At 36.5% G+C, this 22,756-nt stretch overlaps 1 protein-coding gene, 1 non-coding gene and 2 pseudogenes across 3 annotated transcripts; 3 read left to right on the forward strand and 1 right to left on the reverse strand.

Moving 5' to 3' along the window:
- The first annotated feature begins 473 nt into the window (after nt 1-473).
- LOC147934103 (putative F-box/LRR-repeat protein At4g15060 pseudogene) lies at nt 474-1,912 on the forward strand (annotated as a pseudogene).
- Nucleotides 1,913-2,098: 186 nt separating this feature from the next.
- LOC147934104 (putative F-box/FBD/LRR-repeat protein At4g00315) lies at nt 2,099-2,988 on the forward strand. Its single transcript, XM_087472513.1, has 4 exons — nt 2,099-2,183; nt 2,248-2,330; nt 2,418-2,558; nt 2,645-2,988. Exons 1-4 carry the CDS (start codon nt 2,099-2,101, stop codon nt 2,939-2,941), a joined length of 606 nt encoding a protein of 201 aa, XP_087328639.1. The 3' UTR covers nt 2,942-2,988.
- Nucleotides 2,989-11,699: 8,711 nt separating this feature from the next.
- Nucleotides 11,700-11,807, forward strand: LOC147934105 (small nucleolar RNA R71). Its single transcript, XR_015573425.1, has one exon. It is a non-coding gene; the product is annotated as a small nucleolar RNA R71 (small nucleolar RNA).
- A 3,977-nt stretch (nt 11,808-15,784) lies between these two features.
- Nucleotides 15,785-17,694, reverse strand: LOC147934106 (protein neprosin-like; annotated as a pseudogene). Its single transcript, XR_015573125.1, has 7 exons — nt 17,518-17,694; nt 17,313-17,405; nt 16,981-17,211; nt 16,740-16,892; nt 16,547-16,600; nt 16,296-16,439; nt 15,785-16,165 (listed from the first exon to the last, which is right to left on the reverse strand). The product of XR_015573125.1 is annotated as a protein neprosin-like (transcript).
- Nucleotides 17,695-22,756: the final 5,062 nt, after the last annotated feature.

Below are 22,756 nucleotides of genomic sequence, written 5' to 3' on the forward strand. Positions count from 1 at the left end.
TGGGAGTGTTTGATGGGAGAAGAATGAAGACTATACCTCTGTAGCTAAAGAAGACTAAAGAAAAACAACTTTTATTTTGTTTTTCAAGCTTCAACATATAGAAGAAAGTAACATGAAATGTTTAAACCCCACCCTCATAGACAATCCAGACATTATATATAAAAAAAAGTGGGCATTGATAGCAAATTATAACAGCATGGAATTGTAAATGCTATATATTAAGATGGTACTTCAAATTCGCCATATACAGTGAAAGACTACCCAAAGATTCGTAACATTTTTTTTTCACAATGTTAGATTTTGGTTTACATACTTTGACAGTATTTAAATAACTCAAACTGTTTTTTAATACTTAAACGAAAATTACTTTATAAAATAGGATGACGCCGTTTTTGGTTCTTCTCAAAATGACGTTGTTTGGAAATTTTTAAAGGGTATTTAGATACTCCTAGGGTTTGAAGATAAGACATGATACCTGCTGAGAGAGAGAGAGAAAAAACGGCGATTTTAATGGATAAGAGATAATAGGCGGAGTTTCTAAAGAGTTCATAATTAAGAAGCAAGCGAGATCAAATCCGATTCTATATCAAGACGCAGTTCAATACTCCATTTTTCTTGAGAACATGAGGTAAGTTCATAAAATTAGGATTTTTACATAATCGGAGAAATGGGTGTGACATTAAAATTTGTTACACATGAAATTTTTGGTTTGATTTTGAATACGCTTGTATATATGGAACATAAAAGGCTTTGCTGGATATATGTTTGTTCAAGATTTTACATAAATATGGTATCAAATATTGAGTGAAACATTTACGATAATTTTAAGGAATCAAGAGGACAACCATGTTTGTCGGCCTAGTCCTTATATATATTATTTCAACTCCCAACCTAACAATTTAAGATTTTCTTCGGTTATCTTATATTCTTATGTTCTTCTTTTGTTACTTACTCAGAGAGACCCCAATATTGGTATTGCAAGACGGCGCTTAAGTCATTGACAAGAGAATCAACGATGAGAAAAAAAGAGAAATGTCAAGATTCTGAAGATAAGGATAAGATTAGTGGGTTGCCTGATGAATTACTCTTGAAGATATTGCTGCTTCTCCTAACTAAAATTGCAGTTAGCACGAGTATTTTATCCAAGTGATGGGAGTTTCTTTGGATGTTGTTGCCTAAGCTTGAGTATGATTGCTCCGATTATTCTCTTGATGAGCAAGAGAGGTTTAAGCGTTTTATAAATCTGAATTTGCCACTTCATAAGGCTCCAGTTATAGAAAGCTTGCATCTCAAGTTCAATGGACCAGTTCAAACATTTGAGCCTCAAGCTATTGAACTATGTGTTGCATTTGCAGTTTCTCACTGTATCTGTGAGTTAAGTCTTGCCTTTCATTCAGATTATGTTATGAGGCATCCTGCTAGACTGCCTAGTATTTTGTATATATGCAAATCGCTAGTGATCTTTAACCTGAATGACGATGTTCTCATCGATGTTCCTCGCATGGCATGTCTCCCCTTCTTGAAAACTTTGTTCCTTCGACGTGTGACTTACTCATATGAGAATTCTCTTACGAAACTCCTTGTTGCCCTGTTCTTGAAGATCTAGTGTTGGAACGAAGTGAATTTGACTATTTTGGAACATGGAAGGTAATTGTCCCCTCCTTACAGAGATTAACTGTTGAGATATTAAGAACTAATGATTTTCGTGAGCTTGTGGTAAGAACTTGTACTATTTTTATTATGGATTCTTTACATAACCACTACACTACGAAGTACGAACAACTCACAACAGCTTCCACATTTTTTTATTCAAAACCCAAAGTTTCTTATAAAACAATTTCCATAAATTTTATTCATTGAAATAATTAACTAAAGGACTAAAGAATTGTTGTCTGCCCCAAGCCCTAGATAGTAATGAGATATGTTAGAGCCCGGCCCTAGTGAAGCCTGTTCATCATTAACCCTAAGCTACATATATTAGGTTTTCTTCTCTTTCGTTGCTTTATTGTGGCTGTTCTTCCACAAGGTTGTGTTTATGTCAATGATAAAAGCATCTTGGTTAAAAATCAACAAAAGATCTTGGAAAAATTGTGAAGAGATGGACGACAGGATCAGTCAGTTACCTGATGAACTGCTATTGAAGGTACTATTTTTTCTTCCAACAAGAACCGCTGTAAGCACGAGTATTTTGTCGAAGATATGGGAGTTTCTTTGGATGTTTTTGCCTAAGCTTGAGTACCTCCGTAGGAGCCAATCCCCTTGACAAGTTTGTTACATCAATCACATTTGTTAAGCGGCTTTCATTATGCGTAGGAGCCAATCCCCTTGAGGTAATATATGTTTTCATTTCAATCTCATTTTAGGACACCAAAGGAGGTTTTCTTAATGTTGCATGAATCCGTTGCCGTCGTGTGCAGGCGTTATATCGTGAGGGTATTGTCTTCAATCATCTTAAACATCTAAAGTTGTGTCAATGTGATTATGATTGGTCAAAGTTACTTGCCCAATTACTCAAAGATTCTCCAAATTTACAAGAGCTGGAGGTCTATCTGCATGATGTAAGTTTGTTCGTTTAAAGTCATTTTCTTATGCTTTAATTTATTTCGATTAATGTTCTCTTTTTTTTTTTTTTAAATTATCTCAGGGTCATGAAGAGGGTTATTTCCATCCACTGCTTCCCTGGGAGGATGAACTAAATTGTGTTCCTAAATGTTTGTTATCGAGTCTTGAAACTTTCAAGTGGACAAGGATGTTTGGGACGGAGAAAGAGAGACATCTGGTGAAATATATCTTGAGAAATGCTTATTGCTTGAAGACTGGGACAATCTTGTTTTTGGACGCTCCAGGGAGACAAGTTCCAGTTGAGATGATGATCCAGGATTTGTTACTCTCTCCTAGAGGTTCAACAACATGCCAACTCGTACTTAATTGTGAATTTTGATCAGTGGCTGTTTTACTTTCTATGAACTTTGATGATCTTTGATGAACTTTGATGATCGTGACAGTTTTTTAGTTTCTTCCCAATTGTTTACGGAAATTTAGATAGGCCCTTTTGGTTCCACAAAGATATTGTTATCAGTTATAATTATGTGACCAAAGCAATTGGTCTCTCACTTCTATTTTTATCGAAAGTAAAGGTTGGCAACAGTAGAGTGAAGTTTGTTCCTTTTTTTTTTTGGGTCAACTTGAAATTTGTTCTTCATGCATGGTATTTTAATTAAGTAACCAAAAAAAAAAAATGTGGTCATGCTATTTTTGAGTCTCTTACACGACTTTGATCTAGCTATATAACCCTTATTGATACATGCATTGATATATTTATTTTTAATATTACAAAAAAGTTATTCCCATTGAGGAAATCATGCAAATGTCCGAGCTTCGTAGTTCGGAATCGGTGTTTCTTCCTGGATCTCTCTCTTTTTGGTTTTCACTTCTGCTTTCTTATCTTGTGTGTAGTGTTATAGTGTTTGTTGTTCTCCTTAGATTTTCTTCATTTCTGCTACTTGTAGTTCTGTCCAAAATTTGCGGAAATTGTATAAAAACTTAATCTTGATACGGAAAAAAAAAATCATAAGTACCCAAACTCACCACTCTTATCTCCAATGGACCTATATTAATTTGCCTTTGTTTCTGTGTCTCCTGTACTGCTGGAAACATAGTCCAAACAATACGTACATTGTCCAAAGATCAGGTTCGTCTTTGCATGTTATTACGTTAGTCACTACGAGTCTACGAGGAAGAATTAAGGATGGATTTCTAAACTTAACAGAACCAAGGTATTTTTAGACCGTAGAAGAACACAAATATGTGAGACTAATTAATGAATATTTTTGGTACTTTAAAAATATATATATTTTTTGGGTACTTTAGATTTACCATACGTTATGTTCATACATGAAAATCATTATCACTAGCTAGACAAGAATTACTATTCTCATCGTCAATATCAATATTACTCAACATTACTCAAATAATTACCATTCTCTACTTGTTCACCAAAAAAAAGAAATGTCAAAATCTGAACGAAGTGGACAAATAACTCTCTCTCGAAACATGGTCCGAGAAGAAGCTAAGAGGTTGATGCAGTCCGTATAGGCTAAGTAGTATCTAAAGTCACCAGTTTCCTATGTTAAATCACAGTTTTTGGACGGTGTACGTACCAGAAGGTTGGGGGAGTATTTGATGATTTTGAAATTGCATAATTTTTTTAGTTAGCTCTAAGTTTTGAACGGTGTACGTACCCGTTACCTAGTCTAAATTATCTTGGAAATCAGAGAGTTGGGAGTGTTTGATGGGAGAAGAATGAAGATTATACATCCGTAGCTAGAGAAGACTAAATGAAAAAAAAACAACTTTTATTTTGTTTTTGAAGCTTCAACAAAGAGAAGAAAGTAACATGAAATATTTAGACCCCACCCTCATAGACAATCCGGACATTATATAAAAAAAGTTGGGCATTGATAGCAAATTATAACAGTATGGAATTTGTAAATGCTATATATTAAGATGGTACTCGAAATTTGGCAATATACCATGAAGGACTACCCAAAGAATCATAACATTTTTGGTTTACATACTTTGACCGTATTTAAATTAGTCAAACTGTTATTGAATGTGTAAACGGAAATTATTTTATAAAATAAAACGACGTCGTTTTTTTCTTCTTCTCGAAATGACGTTGTTTGGAAATATTTAAAAGGTATTTAGATACTCCTAGGGTTTGAAGATAAAACATAATACCTAGTTAGAGAGAGAGAGAAATGTGATCTTAATGGATAGAAGACGGTAGGTGGAGTTTCTAAAAAATTCATAATTAAGAAGCAAGCAAGATCAAATCCGATTCTAAATCAAGACGCAGTTCTATACTCCATTTTCCTTGAAGAAACTGGTTTAGATGCAAGAATAAAGAATATCTATAGTGAAGCAGAGGTTTGAAAATATAGAACATAATACACAAGATTTTGTTTTTTTCTTGCAAAGCTTGTGTATGGTCACATCCTTATTGTGATTCGATCAAAGTGTTACCTACTGTTCGAATTCTCGACTATCAACATCCTATTGCCTAACACCTAGTTGTGGTTGTAAGGATAGTCAAAATGCCTACAAACAAGAAGCGGTTTCATTAGGCGACGATACTGGTCATCAAGTGCTTAAGGATGCAAATCACTGTTAGCAGGTAAGTGATTCCCCTAACTCAGCGACTGATGTGATACATATGTCTGTTTTTGACTTAGTTGATCACTCAAGCTTGGGGAGAATGATTCTGTTATGATATCATTTTAATAAACGCCTAATGATAAGGTGTTCTGTACTTATGGGGGAGAATCCTTGTAGCTACTTGATTTAGGGGGAGAATCATTGTTTATGGGGGAGACTTAATGGATTAATTGGTTTATCTTAGGTTGATAGTGGTTATTGATCTTAGGTTGTTAATGATTAAGAATATATCAATTGATTAAGTCTTATTAAAGAACTATAAAAAACATAGTTTCCGCTGCAGCCCACTGGGGTTTCTGATTTTTAGGTTCTTAATCATAGTTCTGTTTGAACAAGCTGTTTATTGATCTTACTAGATAATGATTGTTGTTTTGTCTAGTTGTTGCTTGTCATGTTTTTGGCTTGTGTTTGTTGGAGTGTCTTTTCAGGTTGAACCAGATAGATGCTTGAGTATCAAACTCCGTCAAAAAGGGAGAGATTTTAGATGCAGATTCTGGAACAGCTCTCTGTGAGGAACAAGTCGGTGTGCCGAACAGAGCGTTGTGCCGATCAGGAAGCTGCATCAGATCACATACGCCTGTTTTAAGCTGCATCAGATCACAGATGCTTGAGTTGCTATCATGGATGCGTGAGCTGACGTGGCATGACATGAGTAGATGTGATGATGTGCCGAGGAAGGTTGCTGACTTGGCATTGAAGATAGATACAAAATTGGGCGTGGAGATATGAAGAATATTCTCAACAACAAATAAAGAAATGATAAGCTTGAGCAACCAACAGTTTCCTAATCCCTTGATACTTGGAGATTCACCTTCAAGGGTTTCTCAAGTCGTGTATAAATATTCTAGGACTTGGCCATAAGCCGTTTGAGCACTCTAGAATATTGATATGTTTGTTAACTTCGAAACCACAAAAATAAGGCGTAGAAGGTGTGTTCCCATTTCTCTGTGTCGTTAATGAGGTAGGTGATTAAGTGAAACTGACTTTTTTTGTGGTGTGGTGAATGAATGATGTATGGAATGATGATGTATGGAATGAATAGAAGTCAGAGTGTTTCAATATCCCTTATGCAGTTGCAGTATAAGAGGTGTCAATCCTATCTGAGTGATTGTGAACAATTAAGATGTGCATATGAGTCTAAGTCAAGCCAATTGTAAAGATTGTTTGTCATTAACAATCCTATAATGAGATATGAAATGCAGAAAGTAAAAACAACTAGAACAAGATACTAAATGCAAACAGAACAGACAAATTAAAGCTATAATGAAACTAGAACAGAAGTAGACACTATGCTGATGAACTAATGCAAGACAAGTAATGAACAGAAAACTAAGTGAATGCAATGGAAATGAAACATGAATGAAACAAGACAATCACAAATCATAAACACAAGTTCTGGGGATGAACTCGAGCAGCACTCGACCGAGTGTAGGTCGAGTACAGGGTCGAGCTAGACTAAACGTGAAAACAGAGCAACACAAGAAAAACAGAGCAATGCAAAAACGAATCAAACAACAAGCAAGCAATGATATTTAGACTAAGATATTAATAAACAAAGAAGGCCTTGAGGAGGGATTCATGGGCTGAGCTAATCATTGTGGTTATCTAACTTGGTCAACAAATCTCAAGCAACCTTTGAGCTGATCTCTAGACATACTATTCTAAGACATGTTTAATCCACTCTCATGGCAAGAAACAATCAAACCTATGCATTTCTAGACTTGTTCTCATAAAGTAAAGAATCTACACAAGCAGGCATTAAGCAATACATCTCAAACCAAACAAGACTTCTAATCTCTTAGCAAGCCTAATGGTAAGCTCTAGATCTAGCCTTATCTATGCTCCTTAGACATTGGTGTGATGCTAAGATGCTTGAAATCAAACCCTACCTTCTCAGATATAGGATCAGCATTAAGAACATCTAGCCTAGAAGAGATCTACAACAATCAAGCTTGACCAAATCAAATAAACCACAAGATCAACCCAGCCTAACCCATCCTCAAGGTCCTAAGCAAACTACTCACAAGAACACATGGTGAAATATGTCAAAAACCCAGAAAATATTGAAACTTGCATCATTAGAAAGATGAAATAGAGATCTACAATATTGATGAAGAAATAAAACTCGAAATCTTAATATTTTGAAAGTTATGAAACAAACAAAATACAAGAATCTAGTCTTTCTTTCTTAAACAAGTACAAAATCTAAAAATAAAAGAAAGTGCAAAAGGAATAAATCTAAAAAAGGTAAAAACTAGGTTTTAGACTCTCTAAAAAGCTGGACTCTTTGGTGGCTGCAGGTACAAGGGCCTTATATAGGAGGTGAGGTGGAAGCCCTAAAAATACAAAAAGTCAAAGCAGTCAACGGCTCGGTCAACTCGACCAGTGCTCGGTCGAGTGGCTGGTCGAGCTGGCTTCTCTCATGCATTCTCCACTCGGTCGAGTCCTTCTCAGCACACGGTCGAGTGGTGGTCGAGTGTGCGGTCGAGTTGGACTCTGGACCTTGATTCTACAGCCTTAACTCTCTTGTTTTCTCCTCAGGATTGCTTCACTTCTCCTCAGCATTGCTTCCATGCTCCTTAAACTCCAAAATCACCTGTTTATGCATGACAAGATGCAAATGCAATGCAACTATACTCTAATGCATGATTAGTCCTAAAGCTACACAATAATGGCCTAAATTGATAGCAAAAGATGCAAAAGTTGTGAATAAACTAAGGGAAAACAAGGTAAAATATATGAACATCAACACCCCCAAACTTAGTCTTTGCTTGCCCTCAAACAAATAATCAAGACAAAAGAAGGTAGGTGAGGTTTGAAAGTGGGATCTCAGCTCCCAAAGCTTGCAAATAGACTATCTAGAATCAATGTCCAAGTTACTAGTACTATGATGCAAGTTGAATGAGCTATACTTAAAGACTTTAGACAAGCATATCACAACCTTTGCTGATTTGAGCCTTAGACATCCACATGCATTCAAATCAACCATTTCCTTTAACATTCATTAATCAAGAACATGAATCAATTCTATGCAATGCTTAAACTCATTTGGCTTGGAAATAAAGGCTTTGAGACAATGATGGTCTCTTTTTAGAGTAAGGCTTATCAAAATCAAGGTTCTCTCATGAAAATGGATTGAGCTTTAGAAGAATGCTAAAGGTAAGAACACCTAGACACATACAAGAATAAAACCTTGTCTACCCAAAGGCTCCCAAAGTGTTTTATCCTAGCAATCTAAACCCAAATGATCCTAGTTCTACCCTTTAACTTCTTCTCTTCTTTTTTCACCCTTTATTCTTGTCAGTTCAAACCTAACACTTTCTACCAAGCTCAATCCCAAAAAGACCTCACACACACTAGAATAAACATGGCTTGAAAGAAGGTTTGGTTTAGGGGTAGGAGAACTGATTCTTAATGAGGAAATCAGCTACTTGGATCAACAAAAGTGGTAAAAAGGAAGAAGATGATCCAAATATGTATATGGTATCCATGAGTTTAAAACAATGCACACATTGATAATTGAAAGTCAATATTAGGTTCTTATAAATAGGAAATGGTTTCAAATCTCAACATGCTTCAATTTAGACCAAATGCAATGTAGGAATTCAAGGCTTGGTTCAATCTTATGCTTCTAACCACTCAACTAGCATCAAAGTACTATTAACTTGGGCATTGATCCTAGTCTAGTGAATAAACAAGCTAACAAGGGAATACTCATCATAGATCCCTAATGCAAATACTATATAATCCTACATGAAACATGCTAAACAAGATCCTAATGTGCAGTGCAAACTACATGAACACTCTTTTTTTATAAAGATTTTTGTAAAAAATTTCAAATTTTTAGGGTTTTTCTATGCCTTAGATGCTATGCAAGTATTAACATGATGATGCTAAAAATTTGAAATAAGAAAACAAAACACAACATCAAATGCTATCTCAAACCCTCCCCCAAACTTAAATCACACAGTCCCTGTGTGAAAGAAATTTGATTGAGGATTCAAGAGTAAAAACAAATCACAAAACACAACATGAAATGCAATGATATCTACAAGTGAAGGTGATAGTGGTACCTTAGGGATTGTGGAAGTAGTTGTCCACATCCATTTGCATGCTGTCATAGGAGTAGTTGGGGTCTTGCTGTTGACTTGGGGGTGGAGATTGGGGCAGCTCGACGATGGGAATCGACCGGGACTCGGTCGAGTACGTGCTCGAGTGGGGGGGGTCGAGCTGGACCACGAATCTTCTATTCCTCTTCTATCTGGTCTCCCTTGCTTCCCTGATCGTGAAAATACCAAAACAAAATCAAAATACCAAAAACCTTAAACAATATGTACATGGATACCTTAGGGACTTCCTCCCTAGTGAGCTTGTTTAAAGTCACTAAGTTTGACTTTTGATGTCCTTTTTAGACTTGGTTTAGATACCAAGGAGGTGATGAAATCCTCCCTGGAACCTCTTGATCAATGTGAAGTTGATCCTTGATCTCCTCACCCTTAACACACAAACCATATTTCTTCTTGATTTTGAGCCTTGGTCTTGCTTTCCTTAAGGACCTCTTGTTCAGCTTAACTTGGAGATCCTCAACCATACTAGTCAACTCTTGAACTGACCTCTTAAGCTTTTCCACAGAATCATCTTGAGAGGAGAGCTCAGCCTTTGGAGTTACTTCACCACTTAAACCTTCTTGACCTCCTTTGTCCTTGATAGTAAAAGGTTGATCATCAATGGTAGGAAGGTTGGTTGGGTTATAGATGTTAAACTTCATGGCTATATCTTTAGCAATGTTCAAGGTCACAAGACCCTCTTTGACATCAATAACTGCTCCTACAGTGGCTAGGAATGGCCTTCCAAGAATGATTGGATCTTCAGGTTCCTTGTCCATCTCCAACACCACAAAATCAGTGTGAACCCTTGCCTTCCCTATCTTGACTGGGACATTCTCCAACCTTCCAACTATCTCCTTGTTTGACCCATCAGCTAGACATATATGAAGGTTGGTGGACTTGAAATCAGTTCTCCCAAGCTTTTGTGCTATGGAGTATGGCATCACGCTTGTTGAAGCTCCCAAATCACAAAGGCATTGGTTGTAGTGAAGATAGCTAATTGTGCAAGGCAGATAGAATGGTCCTGGATCCTTAAGCTTGATTGGAATGATAACTCCTCCAAGGTCCTCAAGATCCTTCTCATCTTGAGCTCCAGCCTTCTTCTTTGACAAATCAAGCAAAAAATCTTTGTAGAGAGGATATGGATCATACTGTTCCAAGGCAGGTCCTCTCTCTTCTTCTTGGTAAGCAATGGTGATCTCTTGTATGGCCAACACTTCCTCAACCACAGCTTCTTCCTTTAAAACCCTCTCTTCTTCTTGTTGCTTAGCCATCATCTCCTTTCTCTCAATGATTTCCCTAAGCTCCTTAATCTTTTGTGCTTTGAAACGTCCTGGGAATGGAAGAGGTGGCTTGTAAGCAGGAGGAATGTACTTAGCAGGCTTGACAGCTTCTGAGTCTGCAACTCGATCGACCACTCGAGCATGCACTCGGTCGAGTGGCTGTTCAAGTACTTGGTCGAGTGCAATAGCGGACTCCAGTTGCTTTGCACAAACGTCACTTGGGGCTTCAGTAACTAATGAATTCCCCCAAACTTGGACTTCATTGTCCTCAGTGACTTCCTCATCAGAGATATGAATAGCTTTTGCAGTGAACTCCCTTGGATTTTGAACAGCTTTTCCAGGGAGTTGGTTGGGTTTAGGAGCTGAAGTAGAGGCAATGTTGCTCTCCATATACTTCACTCTGGAGTTGAGACCTTCAAACTTCATGTTCAGATCATTGTACTGTGATGTGAGCCTTTGATTCAACTCAGCAAACTGTTTGCCTTCCTCAATCTTACCTTGTGTTTGCCCAATCAACAATTGTTGCATCATTGCTCTTAAGTCTTGTTCTTGGCCTTGGTTAGTCTGAAACCCTGGTGGGGGACACAATTGGGGCTGGAACACTTGGTGTTGTTGTTTGGGGATGTAGTTTTGTTGCTGTTGAGGTTGTTGAGGTGGATAGACTTGGTCTTGAGGGTTGGCCACATTGGTGCTCCTATAAGAGAGATTGTTGTTTTTGAAACCTCCTTGGTTGTAGCCTTTGAATCCTCCCTGGTTTTGCATGTAGCACAACTCATCAAATTCAGGCTCCCCCTCTTGAACTGGAGCTTCTTCTTCACCAATTAAGTGAATGGACTTGGACTGGCTTAGGAGTATCTTGTCAAGCTTCTCATTGACCATCTTCAAATCCTTCTTATACTTGTCCTCTTGATCAGTTGAGGAACCCCTTATGGTCCTATCATAGTCCTCATTATAATTGCCATCAGATTGAGCAAGATTCTCAACTAATTCCCATCCTTCTTCCACATTCTTGTTGAGGAAGTTTCCATTAGAGGCTGTATCAAGAAGCATTCTTATCTTGGGAAGCACTCCTCTATACAAGGTGCTTAGAAGTGACTCATTGCTGAAGCCACTGAGTCTGGAATCCTTTAAACCTCTCCCAAGCTTCACAAAAGCTCTCATTATTCCTTTGAGCAAACCCAGAAATTTCATTCCTCAACCTAGCAGTCCTTGCATTGGAGAAGAACTTTGCCAGAAAAGCTTTCTTGCATGCATCCCATGTGGTGATAGCTCCAGTAGGAAGAGTCTTCTCCCAAAGGTGAGCTTTGTCTCCAAGAGAAAATGGGAAGAGCCTTAATTTGAATCCATCTTCACTCACTCCATTGATCTTTGTGAGTCCACATATTCTGTCAAACTCATCAAGGTGATCTAGTGGATCCTCCATTGGCAACCCATGAAATTTGTTGGCTTGTATCATTGAGATCAATCCACTCTTGATCTCAAAGTTATTGTTTGCTACTGAAGGTGGCACAATTCCAGCCCTTTGGTTGTGGGTATTGGGTGCATCTCCTGCACCAATGTGCCTTGGTCTCTGCTCATGGATAGCTGGTTGCTCCATGATGTCTTGACCTTGTTGTTGGTGAACTACTCTTCCTTGCTTATGTCTCAAACCATTTTGTAGCATGTGGATGTTGTCAATAGGCTGTTGAAGACTATCTTTGCCTTTTGACCTTGTGTGCATCAACAAACTCTACTACAGACTCGAACAGGTACACGGTCGAGCGCAGGCTCGAGTGGGTGGTCGAGTCGACTGGAAAGTAATGGCTAATTGGATCCGGCTTCTGGCTCGATCATGTGCTCGATCACAGCTCGGTCGAGTGGTGGTCGAGTGGGTACCTGAAACACAAAACAGCCAAGCAAAGGAAGATTCGAGTTCAGTAACTTCACAAGTGTGTAAACGAACTTAATCTTAGACTAATAATGATCCTAAATGTCACAAAACACACTCAAATGGGCAACGACGCCAAATTGAAACTAACTTTTTTTATGGTGTGGTGAATGAATGATGTATGGAATGATGATGTATGGAATGAATAGAAGTCAGGGTGTTTCAATTCCCCTTATGCAGTTGCAGTATAAGAGGTGTCAATCCTATCTGAGTGATTGTGAACAATTAAGATGTGCATATGAGTCTAAGTCAAGCCAATTGTAAAGATTGTTTGTCACTAACAATCCTATAATGAGATATGAAATGCAGAAAGTAAAAACAACTAGAACAAGATAATAAATGCAAACATAACAGACAAATTAAAGCTATAATGAAACTAGAACAGAAGTAGACACTATGCTGATGAACTAATGCAAGACAAGTAATGAACAGGAAACTACGTGAATGCAATGGAAATGAAACAGGAATGAAACAAGACAATCACAAATCAAAAACACAAGTTCTGGGGATGAACTCGAGCAGCACTCGACCGAGTGTAGGTCGAGTACGTGGTCGAGCTAGACTTAAACGTGAAAACAGAGCAACACAAGAAAAACAGAGCAATGCTAAAACTAATCAAACAACAAGCAAGCAATGATATTTAGACTAAGATTTCAATAAACAAAGAAGGCCTTGAGGAGGGATTCATGGGCTGAGCTAATCATTGTGGTTATCTAACTTGGTCAACAAATCTCAAGCAAACTTTGAGCTGATCTCTAGACATACTATTCTAAGACATGTTTAATCCACTCTCATGGCAAGAAACAATCAAACATATGCATTTCTAGACTTGTTCTCACAAAGTAAAGAATCTACACAAGCAGGCATTAAGCAATACTTCTCAAACCAAACAAGACTTCTAATCTCTTAGCAAGCCTAATGGTAAGCTCTAGATCTAGCCTTATCTATGCTCCTTAGACATTGGTGTGATGCTAAGATGCTTGAAATCAAACCCTACCTTCTCAGATATAGGATCAGCATTAAGATCATCTAGCCTAGAAGAGATCTACAACAATCAAGCTTGACCAAATCAAACAAACCACAAGATCAACCCAGCCTAACCCATCCTCAAGGTCTTAAGCAAACTACTCACAAGAACACATGGTGAAATATGTCAAAAACCCAGAAAATAATGAAACTTGCATCATTAGAAAGATGAAACAGAGATCTACAATGTTGATGAAGAAATAAAACTCGAAATCTTAATATTTTGAAAGTTATGAAACAAACAAAATACAAGAATCTAGTCTTTCTTTCTTAAACAAGTACAAAATCTAAAATAAAAGAAAGTGCAAAAGGAATAAAATCTAAAAAAGGTAAAAACTAGGTTTTAGACTCTCTAAAAAGCTGGACTCTTTGGTGGCTGCAGGTACAAGGGCCTTATATAGGAGGTGAGGTGGAAGCCCTAAAAATACAAAAAGTCAAAGCAGTCAACGGCTCGGTCAACTCGACCAATGCTCGGTCGAGTGGCTGGTCGAGCTGGCTTCTCTCGTGCATTCTCCACTCGGTCGAGTCCTTCTCAGCACACGGTCGAGTGGTGGTCGAGTGTGCGGTCGAGTTGGACTCCGGACCTTGATTCTACAGCCTTAACTCTCTTGTTTTCTCCTCAGGATTGCTTCACTTCTCCTCAGCATTGCTTCCATGCTCCTTAAGCTCCAAAATCACCTGTTTATGCATGAAAAGATGCAAATGCAATGCAACTATTCTCTAATGCATGATTAGTCCTAAAGCTACACAATAATGTCCTAAATGGATAGCAAAAGATGCAAAAGTTGTGAATAAACTAAGGGAAAACAAGGTAAAATATATGAACATCATTAAGCTTGCAGAGAATTGTTCTCATTCTCTTAGTTCTACAATTGTGTGTGTTTAGATAGAAAAGAGAGATAAACAATTTGCATACTCGAAACTCTAAACTCTCAAGACACCAAAAATTACCCATATACGTAGATCATAACTTGTTTGATAAAAATGCCCTTCAAGAAGACATATATTCATGAGATTTTAGTCAAGAATGCCACTTTTGAAACAAAACTTATTGAAAATGCAATTTTTTTCTTTTCTTTTCGATTATGCAACTTTCCATTATTATGCCACATAGCTAAAAGACGGAAATAACCCTTTAGTAAATAACTTTCCATTAGACCAAATCCGTCCAGTCAGGTTTAGTCCATCCCTAATTTCTCCATCGACCTCTCGAATTGATCAGATCTGCTTGGTTGGACTTTACATGTCCATTATTTTCCAAAAGTTATCAAAATAACTTGTCTACCCTAAAAATCTGCTAAGACATATACTGAACTTGTTGTTCTTTGGGTGGACCAGATTCAATTTCTCGATAGGTTTTTTATGTCCACTCCCAATTTTGTTTGCACAATAGGTCTGCAGATACAGTGGATCAGATCAAACATCAAAATTCTATGTGTCCAAATTTTGTCCGTTGGCGCTTTTTGTCCACTGCATGTCTTTTGACCACACATACATTGAAAATAATGTGGCTCTGGTGGACCAGATCCGACAACCAAGGTATTTATCGTCCCCAAAACTTTCTTTTATTTAGTGGACCATATCAGCTTCAGAAGAACTCAAGGATGGCCAAGATTTGTTAGTAAAATGGAAAATTTTGGTTTACCAGTTCTCTAGTCCAACAGATCTGGTCCATCGAGAGACAAAAAAAGTCTTGTCCACCGGACTGTGGATCTGGTCCACTGGAGATGCATCAAATGTGTTTTTCGAATCGTAAATTTTGGACAGGTGAATTATATAGAGGTTTAAAATGAGAGAGGTAGAAATTTGGAGAGAGGGAGAGAGAGTTGGATATGTGGAGAGATAGAGGTTTGGAGAAAAAGAATGAAGTTTTCGAGGTTTTGAGAAAAACAAAAATGTTAATTGGAGAGAAATGAGAGAAGAAGAGAGAAACAAATGAAAACTTTAGTTAAGGACAATTTTTTCATTTTAGGTTAGTCAAAAATGGTTCCTATGGCATTTTAGAAAATGCTATAAAAAAAGTGGCATTACTCACAATGAATTGCATTGTACATGACATAAATCATAAATTTCTCTATTTTCATTTGATTTGCAAAAGATTACTTGATTAATTTGGTCTATGTAGATGTCATTAGCTAGGTCTTGTGCATGTATATATATATAGTCATTAGAAAAGCATGTTTAAAATGTAACTTGTAGAAGGCCGTATTTTTATTGTAAAATTAAGTCAATGTAATTTTAACTTTCATAATATAAAGATCTAATCATTTTCAAACATTTCCTGGACCACCATAAAAGATTATATGACCACCACGATGTTTAGGATTTCGAGTGTCATCCGAAAAGTCTTCGAGATCCATCACATTGCGGTCTATGTTATAATCACGGTCGAGTACAGATATATTTTGGATATATGCATCGTAACGTACTGCCTCAACAGGAAAATATCCGTATCCCATTTGAGGACTGGGCAAAATTGCGCTGTACACTTCTCCACCCCACTCGACCAAATTTCCGAAGCTTTGATCAAACCTATGCCACGGCCAAAGTCCAATTTCTACAGCATTATTACCAAATTGAAACCACGAATTTTCATATTTTTTGTCCTGTTACCAGAAAATAATAGGTTATTTTTGACATTACAATGATGTTTATCAAACTTTCGAATGGTTAGTCGCACTCCGAAGAAATTAGAAGAAAGGCAAAAAAATGCTCAGTACTAAGAAAGAGGAAAACCATGCCTAGACGGAAGCTTCCATAATAACTCGTATTAGCACCACGAATAGACACTGGCTTCAATGCCATACCAAGTGGAAAGTCTCGACGAAGGACTAACACCCCAGTGTTGCAGTTGCTATTGTAACAAGATTTTCCATTTGCCTATCCCATGATTATATATTATTATAATTAGTCAAATTATTTCATACATATATCAAAAAAAACAAAATGATAAATTTGAAAGAGAATTTTTTCATTGAATGATTTACATATGTATAGACGCAAGTCCGAGGTTGGTGGTCCTTGTACAATACTGGATTAACCTGAATTAGTGAATAATATTTGTGTTATTTGAAATTATATTAAACAATATACAATTCATGATTATAAATTTATAAAATAAATAAGTAAAATTGAGCTCAGTAGTTCAGTGCAAAATAAATAAACTAAGTCTTGACTTACAGTCAAACCGGCTTGGATCAAATCCCTTCCGATCTGAACGTGAATTCGAGTAGCACTGTATTGGGTCGGCTGAACCTTAGGCTCGGTTATACAAAGTTCCATTGTTGCTCCACGGAACCTCCTACCTATGTTCTTCGTCCGAGCTACGGCAAACTAATCCCAACCAAGAATAGGATCATTATAAATATATCAAAAGGTTATATGATATTCTTGTCTTTTTTAATTAAAATAATCAACTTACATGATGTTGGTCAAAATGAAGAGGACTATTAGGATCATAACTAGTCGTGTTCCAAGAGCCACGGGGTTTATGATTATCGCCATATGAGTCTAATCTCAAAATATCCTCTTTGGTGACTCTTTGGATAGGGACCGTACCAACAGGACAACCCACACCATTCTCCCATAAATAACCAAATACCGCATCGTTTGTATTTTGTTTTCTCATAATTTCTTTCTATATTGGACGCATCTAAGACATATCGAACACGGCAAACATATTAGTGTTTCTTTTTGTGTTTCCATTTCAGAAGAATTAATATAAGAATATTTATAGCGCTTATCCGAAATTACCGTGTAATGGTATTTATGAATTTTCATAGAAGGGTGATCAAATGCAGGTTGCTTAAAGAAATCCACACACCCATAGCTTTCTCCATCTGTAGTCTATTTTATACAGCCATATATATATATAGTGATTAACATATATGACTTAATCGTATAGAATATATATAGAGCTAGGGAACAAAAGCAAGATTGTAAAGATATATAGAAAAACCTTGATGATCTTGACAGTGGGTTTGTTCATAGCTTTTAGTTTCTTCTCAATTTCTGAATCTTCAAATTTCGAAAATATTTTGGCTTCCAGGAAACCATTGTTATGATTTATAATTATGTGACCAAAGATGCAACACAATAAGAACATTCGTATCACAGGACCTATCATTCCCATTTTTATTAACTTTTAGAGAGAATGAAAGAGAGAGAAATAAATATGAAATAATTTATAAGGAAGATAGACAAGGGATTAAATATGAAACAAAAGATCTTGTTCTTACAAATTCCAGACCAATATTTTTGACATATATTAATATATTAATGACATAATAAAATATTATTCAACATTCAACAAATATTATTCAGTTGACATATAATGAAATGAATTCAACAGTCAACATATCAACATATAATACAATTAATAAAGACTTACATGTTAATATACATATTTGTTTTGGCAACCACACTTTAACTAAAATAAAACTCCATGATAATTGGTAGCCTAAGACAGAGGTAAAAAGTTTACAAAAACCACTTCTAAAAGAAACGACGTCGATGAACATGCTAAGCATTCCACTTTTACATTACGAGAATGAGAAATTTTAGATAACGAGAGAGAGGGAAAGGAAAAACAGAGCAAAACAAAAACGTCAAAGAGGCTATTATAGCAACTAACTCCGCACAAACTAACTGAAATGCTTGACAAGCAATCGTTCTTGCAAGGATATTATACAACATATTTTAATTATTTTTTGAGAAATTTGTCCCCTATGTAATATTTGATAATATCGAGAGAGGGAGAAATTTTATAAAATAATTGATGTTTTTTTTTTTTTTTTTTTTTTTTTTTGACTAAAAACAGCTTTTCCATACCTCAAACTCTATAGGTATATTCGATTCATAACTTACCTGATATGTTCAAATTAAATCCTAGAGGTACTCTCTCAAATTAAGAGATAACTGTAATATTTAGCGTTCGAATTCCACAAGCACTCAAGTCTATACAATAAATTATAGAGTTTTATAATTAAACTAAACAAGTTGATTTAAATAAAGAAAAGCAATGCAAAATATTAAATAAAAGCTGTGAAAATTCAAGGACCAAAAATCTAGGTCCAGGGAATTATTCAGATAATTATGGAATATTAAATTAATCTATAAATTAGGATTCAAACAATTAAAGATCAGATCTAGAAATCTAAACTCTTTTGTAAAATAAATCAGTTCTCTCTGCAAATATTATCTAAATTTAAAACTAGAAAATCCAAATCTCTTTGTAAAATTGTAGGTTAAAAATCAACTTTAAGAAAAGATTTAGATAAGTTCACAAAATTACTAAATCAAATCTCTTTGCAGAAAGTAATTTAGCCCATCAAAATGTTTTATCAGGAAAATCAATTATATTGTCATATCAATTTATTTTCCTAGGATATTAATTCTAGATGGCCAATCAATGATTAATATGAAGAACAAACTATGATGAAGATCTAGAAAGATAATGAATCCTAAATAAACAGATCTAATAAACCATAAAAACCCTGAACCTAACAAGCAAACTACTCAGACATATTCAATGATGAACAAAACATAATTCTGAATAATAAGCAATTGAAATTAAAAGAGTAAAGAGGGAGTTTATGAATTCTTCTCTCAAAGCAGTTCAGATCTCTCTCTCCCAAAAGCTTTCAAAATCTCACAGGGTTGCAGAAAATAAAACTTAAGGGTTTCTAAAACCCAAAAACACTATATATATGTCCTAAAACACGTCAGCGACTAGTCTTGCAATTATGGAAAACTTCGGGCAACTTTTGTAAATCTTCCAAAACTTGAGTCTTGAGTCGGGTAAAAAGGGTGTCGACCGACACTAAGGGTGGTGTCGATCGACACCATCACTATGATACGACTCCAAGTTGATTTCCTTTGGTTAAATGCTCCAAAATCATCCAAATTGCTCCACTTTGCTCCTTTTGTGCCAAAATCCTACAAAACCTGTTAAGACTCTAAAACATCCTAGAAAACAAATCAAAAAGACTCAAAAAGCACAATTATACCGTAAAAACCATGATATATCAATAGCTATGTGCAAATCAACACCTTCACTAAGCAATTAAATATGAAACTAGGATCGGACACGCGCTACAGCGCAGGGAAAATTCATGAATACATACGATTTATAACAGATTGGAGTTTTATGTTAAATTCTTAGTTCAATATAGTGCATTCAATTATATATATATATATATATATATATATATATATATATAACAGTGGATGATATATTTATATATATATATAACAATGGATGATATATTTATACAATGAATTTGGATAAAAACAATAGAAGGGAAAAAGTAAATTGTAATAAAATGAGTTTTGATACACTAAAAGAGGGTTGAAAACGCAGAAACTCATTTTCTTTTTAAGGTAATACCATGATCATTCAAACCATAATCCATATGCTTAGCAAATAAATCCAAATCGAACTACCATGTACTTCTCCGTTGACATTCATAGCATCCCAAATTCAAACTAAATTCCACTACTTCTTCTATTAAGCCTTCATCGATGGGACTCATCAATCTGATCAATGTCAAGAACCTTCTAGACTCATTCTCGTACTATACCATAACAAGCAAGATATAATTTTTACAACATGTGGTACTTTTTCTCTCCTCTAGACTTATTCTATTCTTATCTTCCTTTGAGCTTTGCTGATTTTTTTTTTCTTACTGACTTCTTTTTTTTTTCTTTGATTCAAAGGCATAGGCGAATAATGGGGTCATCGGTAATTTACCTACCCCTCGCTTCCAGACTTTGTGTGATCATTTGACTCAAGAATAGAATAATGAGGTCACAAGTAATTTACCTACCTCTCCAAACTGATCAAAATCATCTCATCTTTTATTCTCTTTTTTTTTAACAAAGCTCTCTGGAATAATCTCTTCAACTTGAATAAGGGAGAGGAGTACCATTTTCTTTTGAAATCTTACTTGTCAGGTATGAACAAGGAGTCGAGCTCTATGAACATTAATCTCCTTGATAAGTTAAAAAAAAAAAGTACAGAAATTACCTCAGACTTTTATGAATTCTGTTGGAAACTTGGATGTCTCTGGTTTACTGGTCAGCATTTATAAACCAAGTCAATACACTAAAAAGAAAATTCATAGTTTCCAACAAAATTTTGAAAATTTTGACTCAATAAAAACAAAATACGGTTTTGACACACTAAAAACAAAAACTATGTTAGTAGTTAGTACTAACCTCCCCCATACTTAAATAACATTGTCCCCAGTGTTTTCAAGTAATAGGAAAGCTAAAAGAAACAAAAATGTATGGAAATTGTAATGAAAAGATGAACTGATTCTCGGGTTACCCAGCGGTGTCGACAGACACCATTTCAGCGTCGATCGACACTCATCATGAATGGTGGTTTTTGGCCGTAACTCCTTGTTAGTTGCAGTTAGTTGTGTTGATGTGTTGTTGGATCAATCTTTGGATAATTATTCTGTTAAGAGACACTCAAACACAAGTTAAAAGTAACATGATAGATAAATAGTTCATAATTTCAAACAAATTTCAAACAAAAACTGACTCAATGCAAAAGGAAAAAATTACGCAAAAGGAAAAGAAAAAACTAAAAGTGGGTTGCCTCCCACTAAGCGCTTGTTTTCAGTCATTGGCTTGACTGTGTTGAAGCTCAGGCATCCGGCGGATCAGAACGTGGTAGTGAATGCCTCTGAGAAAATGTCCTCTTCATCCAAGGTGGGGTATAAGCTTCAGGTGCATGAGGTCTGCCAAGGATGTGAGGAAAAAGACCAGGACAAGATTTAGGGACGGTTTTGCTTCTTATATGTCCTTAGCCTTACCTGAGGTCTCTGGAGGGTGGAGTGGGGAGGTTTCTGTTTGGGAACAGTTTTCTGACTTTGAGCATCAGTTGTGGACAAGTTCAGGCTCGGATCTGGAGGGGTGTCGACCGTTGTCGATCGACACTGAGCCTGATGCTCGTGTTGCAAAACCTTCTTAACAGAAAAAGTCTGTCCATCAATAGTAGGAATTCTCCTCAGCTTATCGATCTCAAAGTTCATACTTAAACCCTCCACATTCAGTGCTATGTTTCCCTTCTGCACATATATGATGGCACCAGCTGTAGCTAAGAAAGATCTTCCTAAGATGAGAGGATCTTTAGGCTCAGTATCATACTTTAGCACCACAAAGTCAGTGGGAATCATGAAGTTTCCAACCTTAATTGGAATATCCTCTAAAACACCTTCAGGGACTCTTCAGGATCGATCAGCCAAAATAAGAGAAATCTGGGTTGGCTTAAACTCTGTCATCCCAAGTCTCACAGCAACAGAATGTGGCATCAATTGATACTAGAGCCTAGATCGCAAAGTGAGTGAGGAAACCGTCTTGTGGAGATAGAACAATCTAACACAAAACTTCTAGGATCTGGTAGCTTTTCTGCAGTCATACACTGAATTACTGCCCTCACTTCCTTAGAAACAACCACTTTTTCTTTCCTCTCTTTCTTCCTTTGAGCAGGCTGCTTCAACAAAATTTCACTGACATCTTTGGTAAGTAGTGATCCTTCCTTAGGACTCAAACCATTGGATACCATTCTCTTCACATAGCGCTTAAGTGGTGGTGAAAACTTGACTGCATCAACTAAAGGCATCTCTATCATCACCTTATCCATCATAGCCTTGCATATAGCATCCTCAAGCTCCTGCTTGGACCTTCTTGGCTTAGGAAAAGGGACTTTAGGCCTGTACACCCTCTCAAGAGCTGCTGGATTTAGAGATATTGTAACTTCATGTTCTGTCGGAGATGAGTGTCGACCGACACCATCATCTGGTGTTGATTTGTCCATTTCGGGTTCGGCCGATTGCTCTCCCAGTTCTGCAGAAGCAATTTCACCATCATCTTCATCTCTCAATAATATGGCATTGCAAGCATGCTTGGGGTTTGACTCAGTTCTTCCAGAGAGAAATCCCTCTTGCCTCTTGACGGATCCAGCCGTCTGTGCAACCTGAATTTCCAACTTCTTGACATGAATGTTCAAAGCTTCAAATTTCCCATTAATCTTAGTGTAGACATTGTCAAGGTTTCTATTGAAAGTCACTGTCATTTACTCCTGGCCTTGCAAAAGCTGCTCAAGCATAGCTTCCATCTTACTACTTTCTGCTGTCTTTGGAGGAGGGGACTGATATGAGTTATTTCCATAAGTCCATGTGTACCCA

Source organism: Camelina sativa, chromosome 11 (genome assembly GCF_030686135.1).
Source record: "Camelina sativa cultivar CO46 ecotype springtype chromosome 11, ASM3068613v1".
Lineage (NCBI taxonomy): Eukaryota > Viridiplantae > Streptophyta > Magnoliopsida > Brassicales > Brassicaceae > Camelina > Camelina sativa.

Bases quoted from the DNA above. Each gene is read 5' to 3' on its own strand.
- LOC147934104 (XM_087472513.1), top strand. From the start codon at position 2,099: ATGGACGACAGGATCAGTCAGTTACCTGATGAACTGCTATTGAAGGTA. The intron at 2,184-2,247 runs GTATTTTGTCGA...GTACCTCCGTAG, and splicing joins AAGAACCGCTGTAAGCACGA to GAGCCAATCCCCTTGACAAG. The intron at 2,559-2,644 runs GTAAGTTTGTTC...AAATTATCTCAG, and splicing joins TGGAGGTCTATCTGCATGAT to GGTCATGAAGAGGGTTATTT.